The following is an 18505-nucleotide window of genomic DNA, read 5'->3' as shown; positions in this document are numbered from 1 at the left end:
GTTGTATAGCTTTTTTGTAGAAGAGGAATGACTGCAAGATTTAGAAAGTATAGATAAAACAGTTTTATATTGAGCATTTGTTTTTGTTAACTGCACCCCCTCCCCCTTCTCTAGAAAAAAAGTAGCAGCAGCATAAGTTTTTCTCTTTCTTAAAAAAAAAAAAAAAATAAGGTCTACGAAGTTAATTGTCTTAAAATATAGGCATATCAGAATGAAAAGTTTTATTTTTCTACACAAGTAGGGAATATAGTGTGAACATTGTAGAAATTTTAGGAATTTTAGGACAATTCCTAACCCTGGGCATTTAGCAAAATCCCAGTTTTCCTCAGCTTACCAATGCAAGTATAATTCAGTTGTGCAATCAGAAAAAAGTCTAAGGAGGGCGATGCACTTAGCAAAAAGAAGAGAGAGAAAACTTGTAATCTGATAAGGAAAGGGGGGTTCGGGGGTTCTCCCCCGGAAAATTTTTGAAACTTGGAAGGTTTAAAAACGCCATTTTAGACTTTCTTTGCTGATGTTTATGGACAGAAAGGTGAAGTTGTCTCAGCTGAAAGTGGTAGAAATTGAAACCTTAAAAACTCGATTATAGACCATTTTATTAACGTTAGGGTAAGGGATGGAGCCCAGGGAGTGCCCCCAACATTTTTTTTTAAGTAGATCGAAATAAATTCTCTGCCCCCCCCTTTCCAATTTCAAAATTGAACTTTCAAAAACACTATTGCAGACAAAATTTACATGATAAACAATTTTTACGGGAAAGAGGTGCTGGGGCTCTTCCATGAAATTTTTTTTTCAAAATTATGGTCCTAAAAACTTCAGCAACATTTTATATTCAGGGGCTATACTATTTTAATTTTTTCTAAGTGTAGTTTAAAAAACTTAATTTTTTTATGATATTAAAGAAAGTCTGTTCGGGGACCTTTGCTCGAATATTTTCTGAAATTCAAAGAGTTCATCGGCTTTCGGAGTCCTGGTGGTAATCCTAAGGCGTACGCTAAGAAGTGGGGTGATGAGGAGAAAAGTATAATGAGTTCGCGCGCGCGCGCGTGCGCAACTATGAAGAAATCCAAGTGAAATTCTTACTCTCATATTTTACTTTTCCTGAAATATTATTTATATACTTCTGAAATTCAAAATTCGTAATTTAATTTCCTTTAATGTTTGAAAATTCTAATTCTTCAGAAGTTTTCAAGCAAATCTTAAAGCCTATGTTTTTTTTATATATATAATCATTACCATCATTTTTTTTTTTGAAGCCGTAAAACATGCTTTTTAGTACATGGCAAATGTTGATGTACACTCCTGAAAATAAAACTGAAACACTTCAATAGTTGGGGAGAAACTAACCTGGCAGCATTAAGAAAGCTACGCAGACCTTAATTATAGCATTACGACGCTGTCAGGTTAGGTTTGCCACAACTACAGTTTTTATATAAAACGTTTTTCTTTAATAAGTAAATCAATCTTAATGAAGTTGAAATTGTAAAATATATTACAACAAATGGCACCAGTGAAAGAAGGAGAACACTCTTTAAAATTTTTATAGTAAGTTTATAAAGCGTATTTGTAATGAATTGACAAATGGTTCTTTTCTCTGTAATGGAAATATGATTTAAAGAAGAATTAACAGTATATTCTTTTTTTCAGAAGCAATACCTTTGTACAACTTTAATTGTAGCCTATTATATTTCAAAATTTATCATTTAACACCAAGATTGCAGCATAATTCTAAAAATAAAATAATTATTAAAACATATTCAACTTATCTCAAAAGAAATGACGGTCTTGTCGTTGATTGAAGACACAGAGCAAAAGCACGAGCACGAGTGAATCAAAATCAAAACAGCAAATGACATAACTTCTTCGTTCTTCCTCCAAAAAAAAAAAAGAAAGAAAAAAAGAAAAAATTCCCGCCTTTTCCAAACCGCTTATTTAGTTAAATACGTCACAAAACTATCTTGTTACGGGTTGGTTACTGATAGGAAAGTGGGAAATTTAGCAAAAAGTAAAGAAAGAAAACACAGGAAAACACAGCTGTGCGCTGTGCCCAGCGTGTGAAAACTACTTCGATCTGGACCCCCCACAGATCTGTCTCTTCTCCCTTCAGCATTCTAGATAAGGAAAGGGAATATAATTGTTAGTCAAGAAGAGTGACCATTCCAAGAGGTCGAGTTTTACAACCCATGTTGTAAATCCTGCTGCCTGCTCCCCTTATTTAGAAAAACACCGATTCGGGCGTAATCGCATCGCACAAATGACGATTGGTATATTTTGAGGATTGATATAATACTGACACAAAAATGACGACTGGTTATCAGGCCCAGATGTATAAATTTTGGGGCCCCCCTGCAAAAACTCTGTAGGGCCACTCCCCAGAGGCCAGCAGTGTGTACATTCGTACCGTTAATAAAAACTCAGTGCCAGTATTTTTATTTTTTTTTTATTATTATTTTTTCAATTTCTTGGGACATTGGGCCCTTTTAGGTCGTGTCCCCCCCCCCTGCACTGCGCGGTTTGCGGGTACGCAGGGCCTGCTGGCAAGACTAACTGTGCATTTTTTCAGAATAATTTTGTCGAGTATTTTACAAAGACAATTTTATGCTGAAATTGTGGGAAGAAAAAGGAAAATCCAAACTCTAGGGAAAATCCAGCCAGGGGCCCCCTAAGACTCAGGGGGCCCTATTGGAAGAAATTAGCCCGCGCCTAAAATTCATGATTAAATATCAATTTTCATGAGTTTTGAACATTTTCCACTCAAAATTATAGCTTTCCACGACAAATTCTCAAAACAAAAATTTTGGTTTTGAGGATAGGCCAGTTCGCAGCTCCGAGGCCCCCTGCTTTTCTGGAGGCCCCAGCTAGCGCCTCATGCGCCTATGCGGTGATCCGCCACTGCCTATATCCGACTAAACGCATTCCCAACTTATTTCTAACCATCAAACCTGTTTCACATTTACGCCCATTTATTGTAAGCTGGTTGCTGATTTGCGTGTTCTGCGAAGCGTGCGTAATGCGTCCCATAAGCCCCCCCCCCCCCCCCCGCCTCTGCAGTCTTGTTGAAACCCAGGACTTGAAAAAGGGGTGAGGGAGGAGTGTGTGCGCCAGGGGCATAGCCATTTTCTTTTTCATTCCAGGGTCACATACACATTCACACGTGTCGTACTTGCTCACGGCGAGTGTCGTTCAATCTCACAAGTACTAAAGTCTTCCAAAGTAATTCAATTCATTTTTCCAACTATTTTTCTTTCTTTCAATATATTTAAAACTAAGATAAAACATTGTTTTTTTTTTTTTTTTTTTTTTTTTTTTTTTGTATGTGTGTGTTTGATTATTAAATGCATTCTACTTTTATTTGTTTTCCAAGCACGACAAATGATTGTGGCTGTGCAGGCCCAGATTTTTCTTGTTTCAAACTGCTATAATTTTTTTTCTACAAATTCATTTTGGCAGGAGGTTTTGGGAAGAGGTTGTTTCTAGGGGAATTTTCTCTTTTTTTTTTTTTTGGGGGGGGGGGTCTCCGATGAATCGAAATTCTTGAAATTTTTGCTCATTCGAACTGATTTTCTTTTTTTGATAGATGCTTTAACTAGTTTTTTTTAGAGAATTTTGTGAATGCTTTGAATTCGTTTTAGAATTTCATGTTGTTCCTTTGTTTAGCTTTGGTAATTTTAAACGCACAATACATGTGCAATTTACCATAGAAATAAAATTGTGTCTTTGCATGAACTTTTCTCGTTGATGGATAAAATACATTAAAATTCTTTTCCTAATACTAAAATGAAAAAAAAAAAAAAAAACAAAAAGTCAATGAACATGAATTTTTGAATGAAATGGGAGAGTATAATAGTTCGACAAAACAATAAAATAAGTAGTTTTCATGATATTCAAGTTTAACCCACGTCATTTTAATTGTTATGAAGATTCTAACTGAATGTGTATGCGTATGTTTTTATTTATTTATTTATTTATTTATTTTTTTAATTCTTATTTCAGGTCAAAGCGAAATTGAACCTTCAAACAAGCTAGGTTATTTTTCATGGCAGAATTTTAAAGTCAAAGATTTTATTCTGTCTTAAGAATAACCTTGCTGGTAATTAATATTTCCTGAAAAAGAAAAAAAGAAACTAATGTATACTTATAAAGATAATTTTCGAGTAATTATTCAGAAAAATAAAAGGTAAGAATTATATCTTAATTTTTGTTCATATTTTATTGAAACGTTTGTAAATGATAGGGAAATGATAAATTGTATTTTTTTTATTAGCATATTTACTTTTTGAAACAATATATTGATGTAATGAGTGAAAATAGTAAAAACTTTAAATGAAACAGGTTTGAGAGCAATCAGAGGTAGCAATAAAGGTTATGATGTCACAAACAAAGGGCAAAAAGCCACATAAATTGTAGGTACTATATATGATGCAACTATATTTTAATTTATTTTAGCATATAAGAATTTCCATGCTTCAGCATATTTTTTTAATTTTTAGTATTTCTATTTCTACGCTTGTAAAATAATAATGATTTGATATATATTTGGTAAAGTATATTGATTTGATGAGGGAAAATAATAAAAAATTCAAATGAAATAGGCTGGAAAGCAATCTGAGGTAGCACACTATTAAGTTTGCGCATATTAAATTTCAATACCATTGGGAAATAGTTACTTAAATGTTGATTTTTCATCAGAATAGCGTCGGAAAATAATCAGTCTAAAACGTTGCAGCTAACGTTGGAAAATTGTTGGATAAGCGTCGAAATTTATATTGGGATAATGTTAAGAAGTGTTGTTTAACTGTTGTAATTTACATTGGAATAACGTTTGGAATTGGTTGGTTCACCGTTGCATTTTACGTTGGAACAGCGCTGGAAAAATGTTGAGATAACGTTGGAAACCAATCGTTGGATAACCGTTTTCCGACGGTGCACTTTAACGTATGTTCTAACGTAAGAGGCCGACATTAGTCTAACGTAATAAGCTAACGTTGGCCGAATGTTCGTGTGCTAGCTGGGATGCCACACAGCGCGCGTCACAATTGATTTATTGAAAGAAACGTTCGGCGAACGAATAATTTCGCGTAATGGACCCGTGAATTAGCCTGAAAGATCATGCGATTTAATATCGTTGGACTACTTTTTGTGGGGCTATGTGGAGTCTCTGGTCTGCACCGATAAGCCACAGACGATTCACGCCTTGGAGCCTCTATTGCTGCAAAAAGTGTGAAAATTGGACTTTCCAATTGGACTTTCGCCGAGCCAGCCGAGGTAGCCATATGCCAGAAATCATATTTAAATAAAAATGGTAGAGAATCATCTTTCGAATAAAGCAAAATTCATGGCAATTAACAGCATTTAACTGTGTTTTATTTGAACCTAAAGTTATCTACCTCTAAAAAAACACCCTTTATATTGTGGAAGACGTATCGCATACACTTTGGCTTAACATTCAAGAACATTTTTGGATTTTCAATTTAAGATCTAGCACTTACCTTTAGATAGTCAAGAGAACAATTTTCATGAGTTTGCAAGCTGAGTGTGGCAAAATGAAACTGTATTCGCTTGCCAATAGGAACTTGTACTATCCATCTGCAGTTTCGATTTTTGGGATACATACCAGGGTAACCAGGAGAGTTAATGGCACCGTATTCTGATGAATTCAAATATCCTCCGCAACCTAAAACAAGAATTATACGTTCACAGAGTAAACTCGTTTAAATTTTAACACAATAACTGTGAATATATTTTGTTAAAAATAAAAGGTTATAAGTTAAGAAAATTTTCATTCATCTTGATAAATATAAATTAATTATATTTCCTTTAATTCGTGTTCTTAAGTAACTTTTAAAAATGTATTTCTGAGTCTTTTCCAGTTGAAAATGTATTTTTTAAATGTGTTACTTTCCAAACAACACCTTAAAATACTTAGTTTAAGACTGTCTTTTCTTTTGGCAATTTAAAAAATTTCGCTCAGTCATAATGGAAAAAGCGAAAGATTGATCACTCTTCGGCTATTCTATGTGCTAGGAAGAAAAGAAAGGGTCCATATGCGAAGTAAAAGGACCATAAACTCTGAAATTTTCGATTGAAAACCCTATTTTAGCTGTATAAATGTTTTTTAAGGCTAAAAGCAGCTATAATACAAAATGTCGTGGTATTCAGACAAGTAGAACAAGAGATATTCGCAAAAAACGATTTAGGGACCACTACCGCACATATAATGTTGCTTTTAAGGTCAAATGTTGCCGATTAATGCGAGTTTATTACATTTCAATTAATTTTTTCAAAGGAAATAACTGAAACTATCCGTTGTAATACATTAACTTTAAGTAATTAATTGTCAATTTTCGGATTTTTGGAAGTTTTTTAATTTCACCTAACTTGTTAAAAAAAAGGATGTCACGGTTACAAAATAAAAAACTTCAATATTCTTGCATTTTGCTTGAAACGTAGATAGGAGTATAACTACATCTACGCAGCCGAAATATACTTTCTGGAGGGGATTTAAAATGTCCTTGCATATTACTGTGTTAGTAATGGCAATAACGTTCAAGCCAAGGCCTTTGAAGGAGGTTTTGACCCCTGTTTCTCATCACTAAATATTGCTTTACTAAGAGACAAGATTTTCTAGACATTATTCGGGGATTCGGGGAGGGGTTAAAAGGTCCTTACATACTGCAGTATTAGGAATTGCAATAATGTTCAAGCCAAGGCCTTTGACCCCCTGTTTTTCATGTACTAAGGATTGTTTCACTTCAAGACAAGATTTTCTAGACATTACTCGAAACGGTAGAGAGAAAGGATTAAAAACATTTAAAAGTGAATTCACAATTTCTGTGGAACGAAAATTGTTCACATGCGACGCGTGGAGTGTGGGACACGTCAAATGCTTTTTCATTGACTGGCCAATCTGGAGTCAGAAAACGATTACAGAGTCCCTAGCTGAGTAAAGGTTGCTTATATGCGTCCTTCTCATATAGCAAGCACAAAGTGTTGCGTAAAGTGACACTTGCAGTGACGTCCCTACAAGTCACAATTGTCATAACCACAAAGGGACAAGCTCGTGACACAGGAGTCACGTTGTGACACATTTTGGACGTGTTTTATGACACTGCTTCGCTGCAGAGACAGTAATTTGTGTTCTGTCAGTTTGTAACATTGTGAAGATCTCACTGCAGTGTCACTCTTGAAGCAGGGCATATTTTAATGAGGTTTTTTTGGGCAATTGCCCACACAGTCAAATAAAATTTCCCACCTACATTTTCCTAAATATTTCCATCGGTTATGTGTTTCTATATATTTTTTTATATAATGTATTGTAATATTTTGTATTATAATGAATGAAATTAAAAAAATTCAAAAACTCAGTGACTGTTTGAACTATTTTAAACGCTGAGTCACAGCGTTTATGTTCTTTACACTCTTTTCCTATCGAACAAAACGACCATTAGCAATAATTTCCCTAATTCCAATTTTCACACCCCAAATCTTTTTTGACGATTATTCAACTAACATAAACTGCACATTTACAAGCCCCCCCCCCCCCTCCTGAGGAAGTTGGAGTTGCCCACACAGTTAAATTTCCTTCAAATATGCCCTGCTGTGAAGTCACCACGGACTGTCGCTAGTAAATTGCTGCAAGACTTGGATGACACTCCACTCACCTTTTGTGACCTTCATGCGACTTTCCCCATAAGAGTCCCACTTTTGCTACTGTGTTACTAGTGTTACAATCTGGTTTGCTTACATAAGTTACAAGTAAAAGAAATGACTTACTCGGTTCAACAGCTTCCCAGTTAAGTGTAAACCCCGATCTGGAGATAGTCTTGTCAGACCTGAACCACAGGAAAAGTTGGTTGTGGGTTGTGTTGAATGTTTCCCCATGAAGATTGGAGTCGCAGAATCGCCCGATCACACGCGAAGCAGAATTTGGACCGTCGTGAAGCTGTAGGAAATCTTTTGCACAGTTATGCCCCGATTCGAGTTCAAATCTGCTAAATTGGACTCCTATAACCTAAAAGAAGTGTACATAACAATTACAGATGAAATGATTTTCATTTTGGCAAAGAAAAAGAAGGAGTTTATAAGTTTGACATAATTGTGTGTGTGTTTGTGTTTCTGTGCTATCGTAGCTCCTAAGCAAATGAACTATTTTCGATAAATCTTTTTTTGCTCAAAAGGGGACTTGACAGAAAGTGTTCTTGACTTACTTTCATATGTTTCGGCATCTAAAGTCCTTCCTTGGAGGTCAGCGGTACAAAGCGATGACGATCTGAAAGAACAGGCTACGTCATTGTTGATTACATAGGCGGTAACTTTCCACTAAGAGGGAATACAAAAACATGTACCATTCAATGAAAAATGCCTGGGGAATCTCGGGAGCTGTGTCGAAAAATAGTGTTAGGGGAATATTTGTGCAAGAATTTTCTTTGTCTTGTCTGTACACTTCTTTGCAGTACTATAATTATTGAAGGTATTGGTTAAAAAATGAACAGTAGCATGTTTTGCAATTTTGGTAGAGGAAATTTAGTCGCACACAAACTGTTAGTACCAATCGAAAGAAGCAATTTTTCTGCGTATGATAGAATTTGTTTGGAACTTTCAAATTATATATCTGTAAGTGTTGCCAATTTTTTTTTTACAAATTTTAAATACGGTTATATGCCTTTCTTCACGCAACCGGAAACGATTTGATTGTTGGCTGACAAGGGAAGAAGGCTCAGAGATTAAAATTTATCTGGATCCAGTTTCCATTTTCCAACGAACAAAATACTTGTATTTCATCGTAGTATATAAGAAAGGCTTTAAAACAAAAACATTTCAATTTTCCCTTTTCATTCTACTTCTGTTACCAGCAAACTTGATTATCTCTGATTATCCTTTATTTTCCGTGCATTCCCATGTTATCTAGAAAAGAAAATAAGGGTATTTTAATTTTTTTATGTGTTCAAAGTTCTGACGTGAAATTCATCTTAGTAAATAAGCTTGGCAATCAGCGTAGGGTTCTTTTCTCAATTTTTAAATTAATAGTAGTTTTTATTTACCTGTACTACACTCATTCAGGGTACCCTTGAGCCACAATTTCTCCACTTTGAACTGCCCAACTCATATTTTAATATTCTTATTATATTTATATAAACAAACAAGTACAGACAAGGTAAGGAAATTTCTTGCACAATTATTCCCCTAACACTATTTTTCGACACAGTCCCGAGATTCCCCAGGCATTTTTCATTAAATGGTACATGTTTTTGTATTCCCTCTTAGTGGAAAGTTACCGCCTATGTAATCAACCATGATGTAGTCTGTTCTTTCAGATCATCATCGCTTTGTACCGTTGACCTCCAAGGAAGGACTTCAGATGCCGCAACATATGAAAGTCGCTAGGAGCGAGGTCGGAGCTGTGCAGTGGATGGTCAAAAATGTTCCACCCCAACGAGTCCTACAGGTTTTGACTGGGAAGCTCAGTTAAAGATTTAAAAAAAAAAAAACTCGTGATGATAATTATTGACTAATCATGATTTAATGGAAATATGTGAATATACCTACATTTAACGCCACAAAAATAATACAAATCGTACCTTTGTTTCATTAACAGTGATGACCCAGGCACAACTTTCACCATGATTGTACAAATGCTGCCCTTGAGGAAATTCGAGCGTTCCATTGTCACCAGTCAAATAACCACCACAAGCTATTGAAAAAAAAAAAAAAACAATTAACTAAAGAATTACCTTTTTAAATAAGCACTTCAATATTAAAGCAAGAGGTATGTAGAAGAATCTGTTTTAGTCTTCGGACTTGGATTTACGAGTAGCACATCCATAAATTTCCTTTGATCCATCCAGAAAGAAATTTTTGGCTATGATACTTCCAGATGAAACTCGATCGAATCGATTAAAATCGAGGTTAATGAGCCCCTTTGTCATTTTCAGGAAAATTTGAATTTATTGCTCATATTCATTGTTAATGCTCTACCAACAGGAAATTCAATTGTACTTCGTTATTAGTTTATGTAAATACAGTGTAGTAATGTAAATGTAAATACACTGCGGCTCTGAGAAGTTGAGCCATGACCTTAACAATAGTAACCCCCTTCATTTTTGAGTAATAGGAATGGATAATTGGCGCTAAGTTGAGATGCGTTACCTTTGCAAAAGTATGTAAACTCAAATCCACGCCAAAAACACGATCCTTTTCACTGAACTCCCAAAAAATAAGTGTGCTAAGTAAGACCGTAGCTTAACTTATCAAAGCCAAACTATAGATACTATCAAAATTGTCATAATATTTTTAAAGCACAGTTAGTGTAAGTAAATAAGGCACAGTTCATGAACTTACCAGCAGTACTCTCCTGACATGTACGCCCCTTATATCCTCGAGCGCATGCGCAAGCGAATCCTCCGGCAGTAACAGAACAAGTACCTCCATTCTGGCATGGGGAACTGAGGCACGAATTGGTCTGTTGATCGCATAGTGTACCAAAGTACCCAGCTTCACAGACGCAATGGAACGATTGGCCTAAAACCTGCAATCAAATAAACTATGAGATATCATAAAAATTTTGAGAAAAATGAATGTCAAAATACGTAGTCTCTCCAATAAATACATGAACTCATGCAATCTAGCGGTCATGACGCGAACTATAGTCCCATTAATTGTCAGCGATAGTTGCCTGACACTAATGAGCTGTCAGTGCTTGGCGCGTAAGTTGCAAGTTATGTTAGTTTCTGTTGTCCTTGTTTTCCTGTTCGTCGAAAATGGAAATTAACCCGTTAATAATCGGATAATTTTCAAGAAAACGGTCATAAAAGTGTCTATTTTTTATTTAAGAAAATGATATAAAAAAGTGTATGAAGAACATGTGCATTCAATTTTTCATTTTCAATATTTTTTAGATTGAAATTTAAAAAAAAAAATTCAAATTTTATGAAAAGTCAACAAGCAAGCAGCGAAAATTTAAGAAATACGTCTTTTAAACAATAAAAAAGAATTTTATCCATCTTTTGTGTAATATAAGTAAAGATAAGTAAAATTTTCTCGTGTGGTAAATTTCAAAGCTTGAGACACAGAGGCCAACGTCACAGTCTGGTAAGTTAGTACCAAATTTCCTTTCTTCATCTCTGCAATTACATTTAAAATCAGCAATTACATTTGAAATGGACTGGTGCTGCCATCTAGTGTATAAAAGGAGAAATAAAATGTACTCCGGGAAAAATAAATGAATTAGTTTTAATAGTTTCGTCGCGTTAATATTGCAAACCCCAGCACGGCAATATCACGGGATGGAGAAATTTAGCTCGAAACTCCAGCACGGCATAGACACGGGAGCGAGCGGGAAGGGGTTAAGGAAATCATGGATATTGATGAAATCACAGTTCTCAAACGTTTGAGAGATCGTGTGCGTCGTATGTGACCAAATTTGACTCAAGTCGATGGATGGATCCTGCACCATGACATTGCACCAGCACATTCAGCATTGTTTGTTCGCCAGTTTCCGGCAAAAAATTCAATCTCCATCCGTGATCATCCTCCTTTTTCGCTAGATCTCGCACCCTGCGACCTTTTCCTGTTCCCAAATTTCAAAACTGTGATGAAGAGACATCACTGGGAAGATTTGGACTGAATAAAGCAAGAAAGGACGAGACAATTAAAAAGTCAACTGGCTGAGGATTTCGAAAGGTGCTTTAAAGAGTAGAAAAAAAAATGGGATAAGTGCATAGGAGAGTACTTTGAAGGGGAAAAAATTGATGACTAAATTTTGCAAAACAAATTTTTTAGGACATCAGTTAGCGTATTTAATGGACGACTACCTACTCGAGCTATGTACAGAGTGGTCCAAAAGTGGACGTCATCACTTCCCACTTTTTTTCAATATTATGTTTGTGTTGGTTTGGGTTTAATGTTTGTTATACCCAATAGCCTTGAAGTCTTAAGAGTTATACGAGTAAACATCGGCCGAACAACATCTAACACGTAACACAGCTGAATTCTGCGCCATTTTTTCGCAAATCTTTGTTTTCGAAACTGCCAGCAAAGCAGCAAAAAAATTATCTTCTGAGTAAGTGTTTTCGGTCATAACCACCCTTGTATACTTATAAACTTATTCATTACGATTGGCAATGTGTGCTAAAACTAAGATCTCTGGAAGGAGTTTTTTGACTCCAAGCCTCTCCCCTTTCACTAGCAGTGCCACTGAACTCTACAAAACATCTACGATAATATTGAGCAGAATGGGGTCGTTCCGAAATGTTAAAATTTTTTTTTTCCTCTCTGAGCTTGCGTTCGAAGAGCTCGACCGGTCGGTTGATCACATGAGAGCCAATGACGTCAGCGCAGCTAAAGCACTGGAGCTGACGTCATTATTTGTCATGTGATCAACCGACCGGTAAGCTACCGGGCGCTCAACGAACGCAACCTGAAAGAGCATGCTGCAAAACATAAGATCTAACGATTTTTTTAAAAATAATTTGACGAAGTTTAATATTTTTAGAAAATTACTTTAATCGGTGCAGTTTCATTGTTTACGCTTCTGCCGATGACATCATAAATGATGAAATGCCATTCACTCATGCCATTCACGGAGCACAATATTTAATTCGCTTCTTTACTCACGTGTACTGGCAACGATATGGTCGATAGCAAGCGTAGAACACAATATTTGATTCGCGTCTTGATTATCATAACGTAGAAACGCTGCAGACAGATACGCCAAAATACATCATTTGTGTCGGCATAAAGACCACGTTATTTTCAAAATTGGACATTCCTAAAAATTAATTTAAAATTAAGCGTTCAGAAAATGAAAGTTTTTTCTCGATGTTATTTATTAATTTTTACTTTGTTTTTTGCTTATTCTATCAATTTCAGTGACTAAAAGTAGTACTTTTGACTGAAGAAAACAACCACACTCAGCAGTAATACGATATGGATGGTGCACTGACAATGGTTATAACTGTTAAGATTACAAAAAGTAACAATATTACATAGGCTTCGGCAAGGAAATTGACACAACTTAAAGAAAAAGTACTGTGAAAAATCAAGGTTTCACGCAATAGTAGTTTTAAGCGATTCAGTCTAATATATTACAATACGCTCGAAACCATTATGGTGGTTCGTTACTAGTTCGTTTTTGCCGTCTTAACTAATAATGCATACTTAAAGTTCGAAAAATTTTCTTCAAAATTATGAAATTTTAGTGATGTGCCACTATACATTATATCGCTCTTACGCCACCACGCTGTGCGAGTTTTGTTTCACGAACGAGCATTCAATTTAAACTTTAATACAATAAATGGGACGTTTTTCCCAAAGTTTTGTCACTTTGTTTGCAGGGGGTGCCATATCATTATGTCTTACCTGGCAAGTTCCATGCACACAAGGGTTGTTGATACAACTCATGCCCTGAGACTGAACACAACCATTCAGACCTTCTCCGTTCCCGACGTACCCAGGGGGACAACGGCATTCTCGATAAGTACCTGTAATTGCTAGAAATAATAACAATTATTAGGAATTCTAAATATTTGAGGAGGATGTTTGACAATTATTGAAAAACTAAATATTTGAGGAGAATACCTGACAATTATTAGAAAGACTAAATATTTGAGGAAAATGTCTGACAATTATTAGAAAGACTAAATATTTGAGGAGGATGTATGACAATTATTAGAAAGATTAAATATTTGAGGAGGATGTATGACAGTTATTCGAAAGACTAAATATTTGAGAAGGATGCCAGACAGTTAATAGAAAGTCTAAATATTGGAGGAGAATACCTGACAATTATTAGAAAGACTTGATATTTGAGGAGAATGTCAGACAATTATTAGAACGACTAAATATTTGAGGAGGATGTGTGACAATTATTAGAAAGACTAAATATTTGAAGAGAATGTATGACAATTATTCGAAAGACTAAATATTTGAGGAGGATGCCAGACAGTTATTAGAAAGTCTAAATATTGGAGGAGAATACCTGACAATTATTAGAAAGACCTAATATTTAAGGAGGTTGTCTGAAAATAATTAGAGAGACTAAATATTTGAGGAGGGTGTCTGCCAATTATTAAAGAGATCAAATATTTGAGGAGAATGTCTCCCACAAGCAGGACACGATGAATATTTTAAAAGAAATATAAATAACTACAAAAGGCCTGCGCGATGTATAAATGTTTTTTTTTTTAAGTATAAAGGGCTACTTCATTCTTATTATCCCTACGAGCCACGAGCTGTTCTCCTGACAAAATATTCAGTCACCTACCTATTCACCCAGTTGTTCTGCGATATGACCAATAATACGTTGAGTTACCTCCTTATAACCAGAGATTTCAAACATCCCTGAAGGAGGTTAAGGTCACACAGTCTAGCTGGTTAGTTCTAGCCACCTTTACGAGAGAGGATTTGAAATGGTAAGAAGACTCTTATGAGATTAATGCTATCAAACATTGCTCTTATACAGGGTGTCCTGAAAAAGACCAACTGTTTTTAAAAATTTGTAACAGGAAAACGGTTAATGATAAAAAAAAAAATTCTTGCAGAAAATTCATGTGGCAGACGCTAATTTTTTTTCCCGCAGCGTTCCAAATTTTAGTTCAAAAATGTTTCAATAGATGGCGCTGCACATAGTAAGCCGGTAAGTCAAAAATTAAGATTTGAAATTCACCAATTTTTCCTCCTATTGCGACATGGGATTACAGGCGATGATTGTTTGAAACTATTGTTTTGTTCTTTTGTTCATTGTTTTCGAAAAATCATAATGTAATTTTCTATATATATATATATATATATATATATATATATATATATTTTTTTTTTTTTTTTGATTCACTGGCTTACTATCTGTAGCGCCATCTGTTGGAAAAAATTAACATTTGGAACTCGGGGGGAAATAATTTACGGCAACCACATGAATTTTCTGCAAGAATTATTTTTTTTTTATGATTTACCTTCTTCCTGTTATAAATTTTTAAAAACAAAGTCTTTTTTAGGACGCCCTGTACATTGCGTGGATGAAGCATAGCATTCTTAAATCGGTTTTGCATTCAGGAACTTGTTTGTTATGATCTTCCGAATGCAACTAATTTTTTTTTTTTTTTCCATTGTTACACGATCGTACTTTTTCTGGTCAGAACCTAAATATCTAGCAATTTTTCCCCACTTCAAGCTTAATCGGATTTAAAATTCTACAAATATTTAACAAGTGTTGTTAGTTTAAATCGTTTTAATTTATGTGCATTTTAATTCATTAGATCTTAAGTAAACATTACAGGGTATTTTCAATCTTACCTGAATTTTCTATGCAACTCGCCAAGGGGTGACACCCTCCTCTGGCAATGCTGCACACCCCTACAAAGTTACATTGCACGCCATTCCCCATATAACCTAAAAAGTAAACAGAATTACTCACATTTAAATTTAAATATTTTTATTAAAATTAAATACCATTACAGCCCAGTAAACTTAGGCTCGAATTATTAAGAATAAAGTGTAGTATTAGTTTAAAACAAGAAGTTCTGTCTAGAACTAAACGAGCCTACTTTCCCGTATACCCAACTACTTTTTAGTACCTGATCAATATTCTCAAAAATAGCTAAAATCGCAAATTTTTTCAAACATATTTTTTTAAATATTTTAAGCTGATTTCTAGGAATAAAATATTCTTCTTTTCTTTAAAAAAAAAGAACAAATAAAATAGCAGCACCTTTTAAACAAAGCTTCCACTCCTTCCATTAAAAACTTTCTTTCCATTAAATAAAATAATCTTTAACAGCTTTTAAAACGAAAAAATAATAAGTTCATTAAAATAAATACATCATATAAAAAAATCGTTTCTTTTTCCTTTGTTGCCAAAAATAATTTTTTAAGCGCACTTACCAAAATAAATAAAAACAATAAAATGTCAACTTAAAGAAATAATTTTCATTGTCAAAAAAAAAAAAAAAAAAAAAAATAGTCTGCGCATATCTTTACCATAAATGACTTCGAGTTTATTCGCCGAAAACTGAATACCTAAATTAAAACTTTAGGGTGAAAATAAAAACAAGTCATATCAACAATAATTATTTCACAGTTAAAACCACAGCAGCGGAGTCGGAGTCAATCTCCTTTTGGGATAAGAGAGTCGCAGTCAAATATCCAAAAATCGGATATTTGACTCCGACTCAATCATTTTCTAACAAAAAAAAAAAATTTGTTCGAATCGGACTATTCATTCAAAAGTTATTAGGGGGGACAGACAGACAGACCGACAGACATTTTTCCCCATCTCAATACCCTACTTTTTCCAATTTTTAATTTTTCAATATTTATCTAACTATTTTATTTATTTTTGACTTTTTTTGTTTTTCGGGATATTTTTAAGATGTATTAAGCCTTCTTTCATGCTTTTTTCTTCTTTGTTTTTACTGGGAAAGTAGGCTAAAAAGCACTCATAATGCTTCTAGATACCACTTTTTATGCTTGCAATTTATTTTTCCATTATTCATTGTTAGTTAGTTAAATCTAAAATATTCATAATTCCAGTGAGATTTATCAAATGATCCTCATATGAGAAAATAAGCGTAGTAAAAAAAATGAGATACGTCCTTCCTGCTTAAGAGGTAGAATAGCTTACGAATGAAAAACTGAAATTCTAAGAATGGGGAGCACAACTGGCATTTTGCCTTTAGTCTCGCTCCTCAACGATAACCTGAAAGATTTTAAAGCTTAATTGTAGTTGGGGCAAACCTAACCTGGCAGAACCGTGAAGGCTACGCAGATCCTAATCACACCATTACGACCATTGAGAAGAGATAAAGCGGTGGGAGTGAACACTTTCTTTCGTAAAGCAGAGACCCCAAGTCACGTGATAGATTTTAAAGCAAAGCATTGGAGGAAATCAGTTCTCTTTCGCTATTTCACGCAAAACGTGTCAAGCATGCGTCGGTCACGTGACTTGGGCTCTTTGCATCAGCTTTCCTGCTCTAAGATTACAAGATTAGGTTTGCCCCAACTACAGCTTCGTTGCCCGGAACTGCACGGTCTAACTTGAAAATAAAAGTTGTGTCAAGTGACGCATGTTCAACAACCAGTTTAAATAACACACACACAAAAAAAATGGTGTCAAATTTCCCGTCAACGTGTAGGGAAAAGCAATTTTATCACTCAAAACTTTAAATTTTTATCTTTTTCGATTTGCCATTGGTATTAATAGGTACACCGTAACATTCCGTAAATAGGTACCGTAAACATTCCGTTTTGCGGATTTTCATTCGTGAAAACCTCTATGTGAATTACTGAGCATCAAAGGACTTCTGTGCTGAATTTGGCAAAGATCCGACGTAAACTTTGGAAATTTAATAGAATATCCCCCAATCCCTTATGCGAATTCCTGAGCATCAAATTACCTCTGTGCGAAATTTAGAAAACATCCGACGTAATCTGTGGATTTCTGTAATGAATAAACACTCACAAACATACGTTAATTTTGTATATAGAGGGAGATTCGTTTATTGACTCACCTGGAGGACAAGGTCCACACGTTCTGGATCCCATGGTGTTAGTGCACTGGACAAAGGGATTCGTAGAGCAGCCTCCATTTTGGTACTCACACTCATTAATATCCGTACACCTTCTACCACTTCCTGTGTAACCTGAAAGAGAAAGTTTACATCTTTTCTATATATCCACTTACACACGGAGCAATAGAAACATGCGTTTTTACGAGGAACTACTGTATTAGCCGCTTACTGTAGTGACGAAATTTATTGGAAAGGAAGAATTGATTTTTATTGCGAGTGTAATACCAATTTTTGAAACTATTATTTTATTTCTTTACTAGTGGTACCCGTACGGCTTTGCCCGTAATAGGAAATTAAAAAGTCTTTTGGTTCGCCTTTTATATTTACAAATAATGTATGGTGAATTTGCACGCCAATTGGCTTGTGCCCATGTTACGGTTTTACGTTATAATAATTTCGTAATTTACTCGTCCATCTTATGATAATTTTGTTCTTAAAATTGGAATAGAAAAGGAACCACATCGAATTTTCGAAAAATCGCTTCGAGGTGCACACCCCCATGCAACAAACTAACTTTGTGTCAAATTTCATGAAAATCGGCCGAACGGTCTAGGCGCTATGCGCGTTACAGAGATCCTGACAGAGATCCGGACAACTAGAGATCCTGACAGACAGAGAGACTTTCAGCTTTATTATTAGTAAAGATTTATTTATTTACCTTTGTGAGACAAGTTAAACACATTGCACCCCATCAAAGACAGAGACACAATTCAAAGCTTGAAAAAAAAAAAAGAAGGAGGAGTTGGGGGGGATTGACATTGATTGAAAATCTGAATTGAATGCTTATCCTTGCCATAAAACTCGCACAAAGTTAGCTTACATAACCGGTGCGTCGTGGCGTAAAAACAATATAGTCGATAGTGACACACAAATAAAGTTTCATACTTTCGGGAGTAAAGTTTTCGAGCTTTAAGTATGCGTTGCTAATTTAGGTCAACAAAACTAAC

At 34.9% G+C, this 18505-nt stretch overlaps 1 protein-coding gene across 1 annotated transcript in view; it reads right to left on the bottom strand.

The window, feature by feature from the left end:
- LOC129228663 (cubilin-like) overlaps positions 1-18505 on the bottom strand; it is a 240137-nt gene that overhangs the window by 203120 nt on the left and 18512 nt on the right. Inside the window, exons 5-10 of the mRNA XM_054863347.1 lie at positions 17499-17630; positions 15286-15381; positions 13428-13478; positions 9579-9691; positions 7774-8011; positions 5490-5674 (exon numbers count right to left, since the gene is read on the bottom strand). Coding sequence (XP_054719322.1) covers positions 5490-5674; positions 7774-8011; positions 9579-9691; positions 13428-13478; positions 15286-15381; positions 17499-17630 — 815 coding nt within the window. The remainder of the gene's footprint in view (positions 1-5489; positions 5675-7773; positions 8012-9578; positions 9692-13427; positions 13479-15285; positions 15382-17498; positions 17631-18505) is intronic.

The sequence above is a fragment of the Uloborus diversus genome, chromosome 8 (genome assembly GCF_026930045.1).
Source record: "Uloborus diversus isolate 005 chromosome 8, Udiv.v.3.1, whole genome shotgun sequence".
NCBI classification, from domain to species: Eukaryota; Metazoa; Arthropoda; class Arachnida; order Araneae; family Uloboridae; genus Uloborus; species Uloborus diversus.
This window is presented reverse-complemented; position numbering and strand designations above follow the sequence as displayed.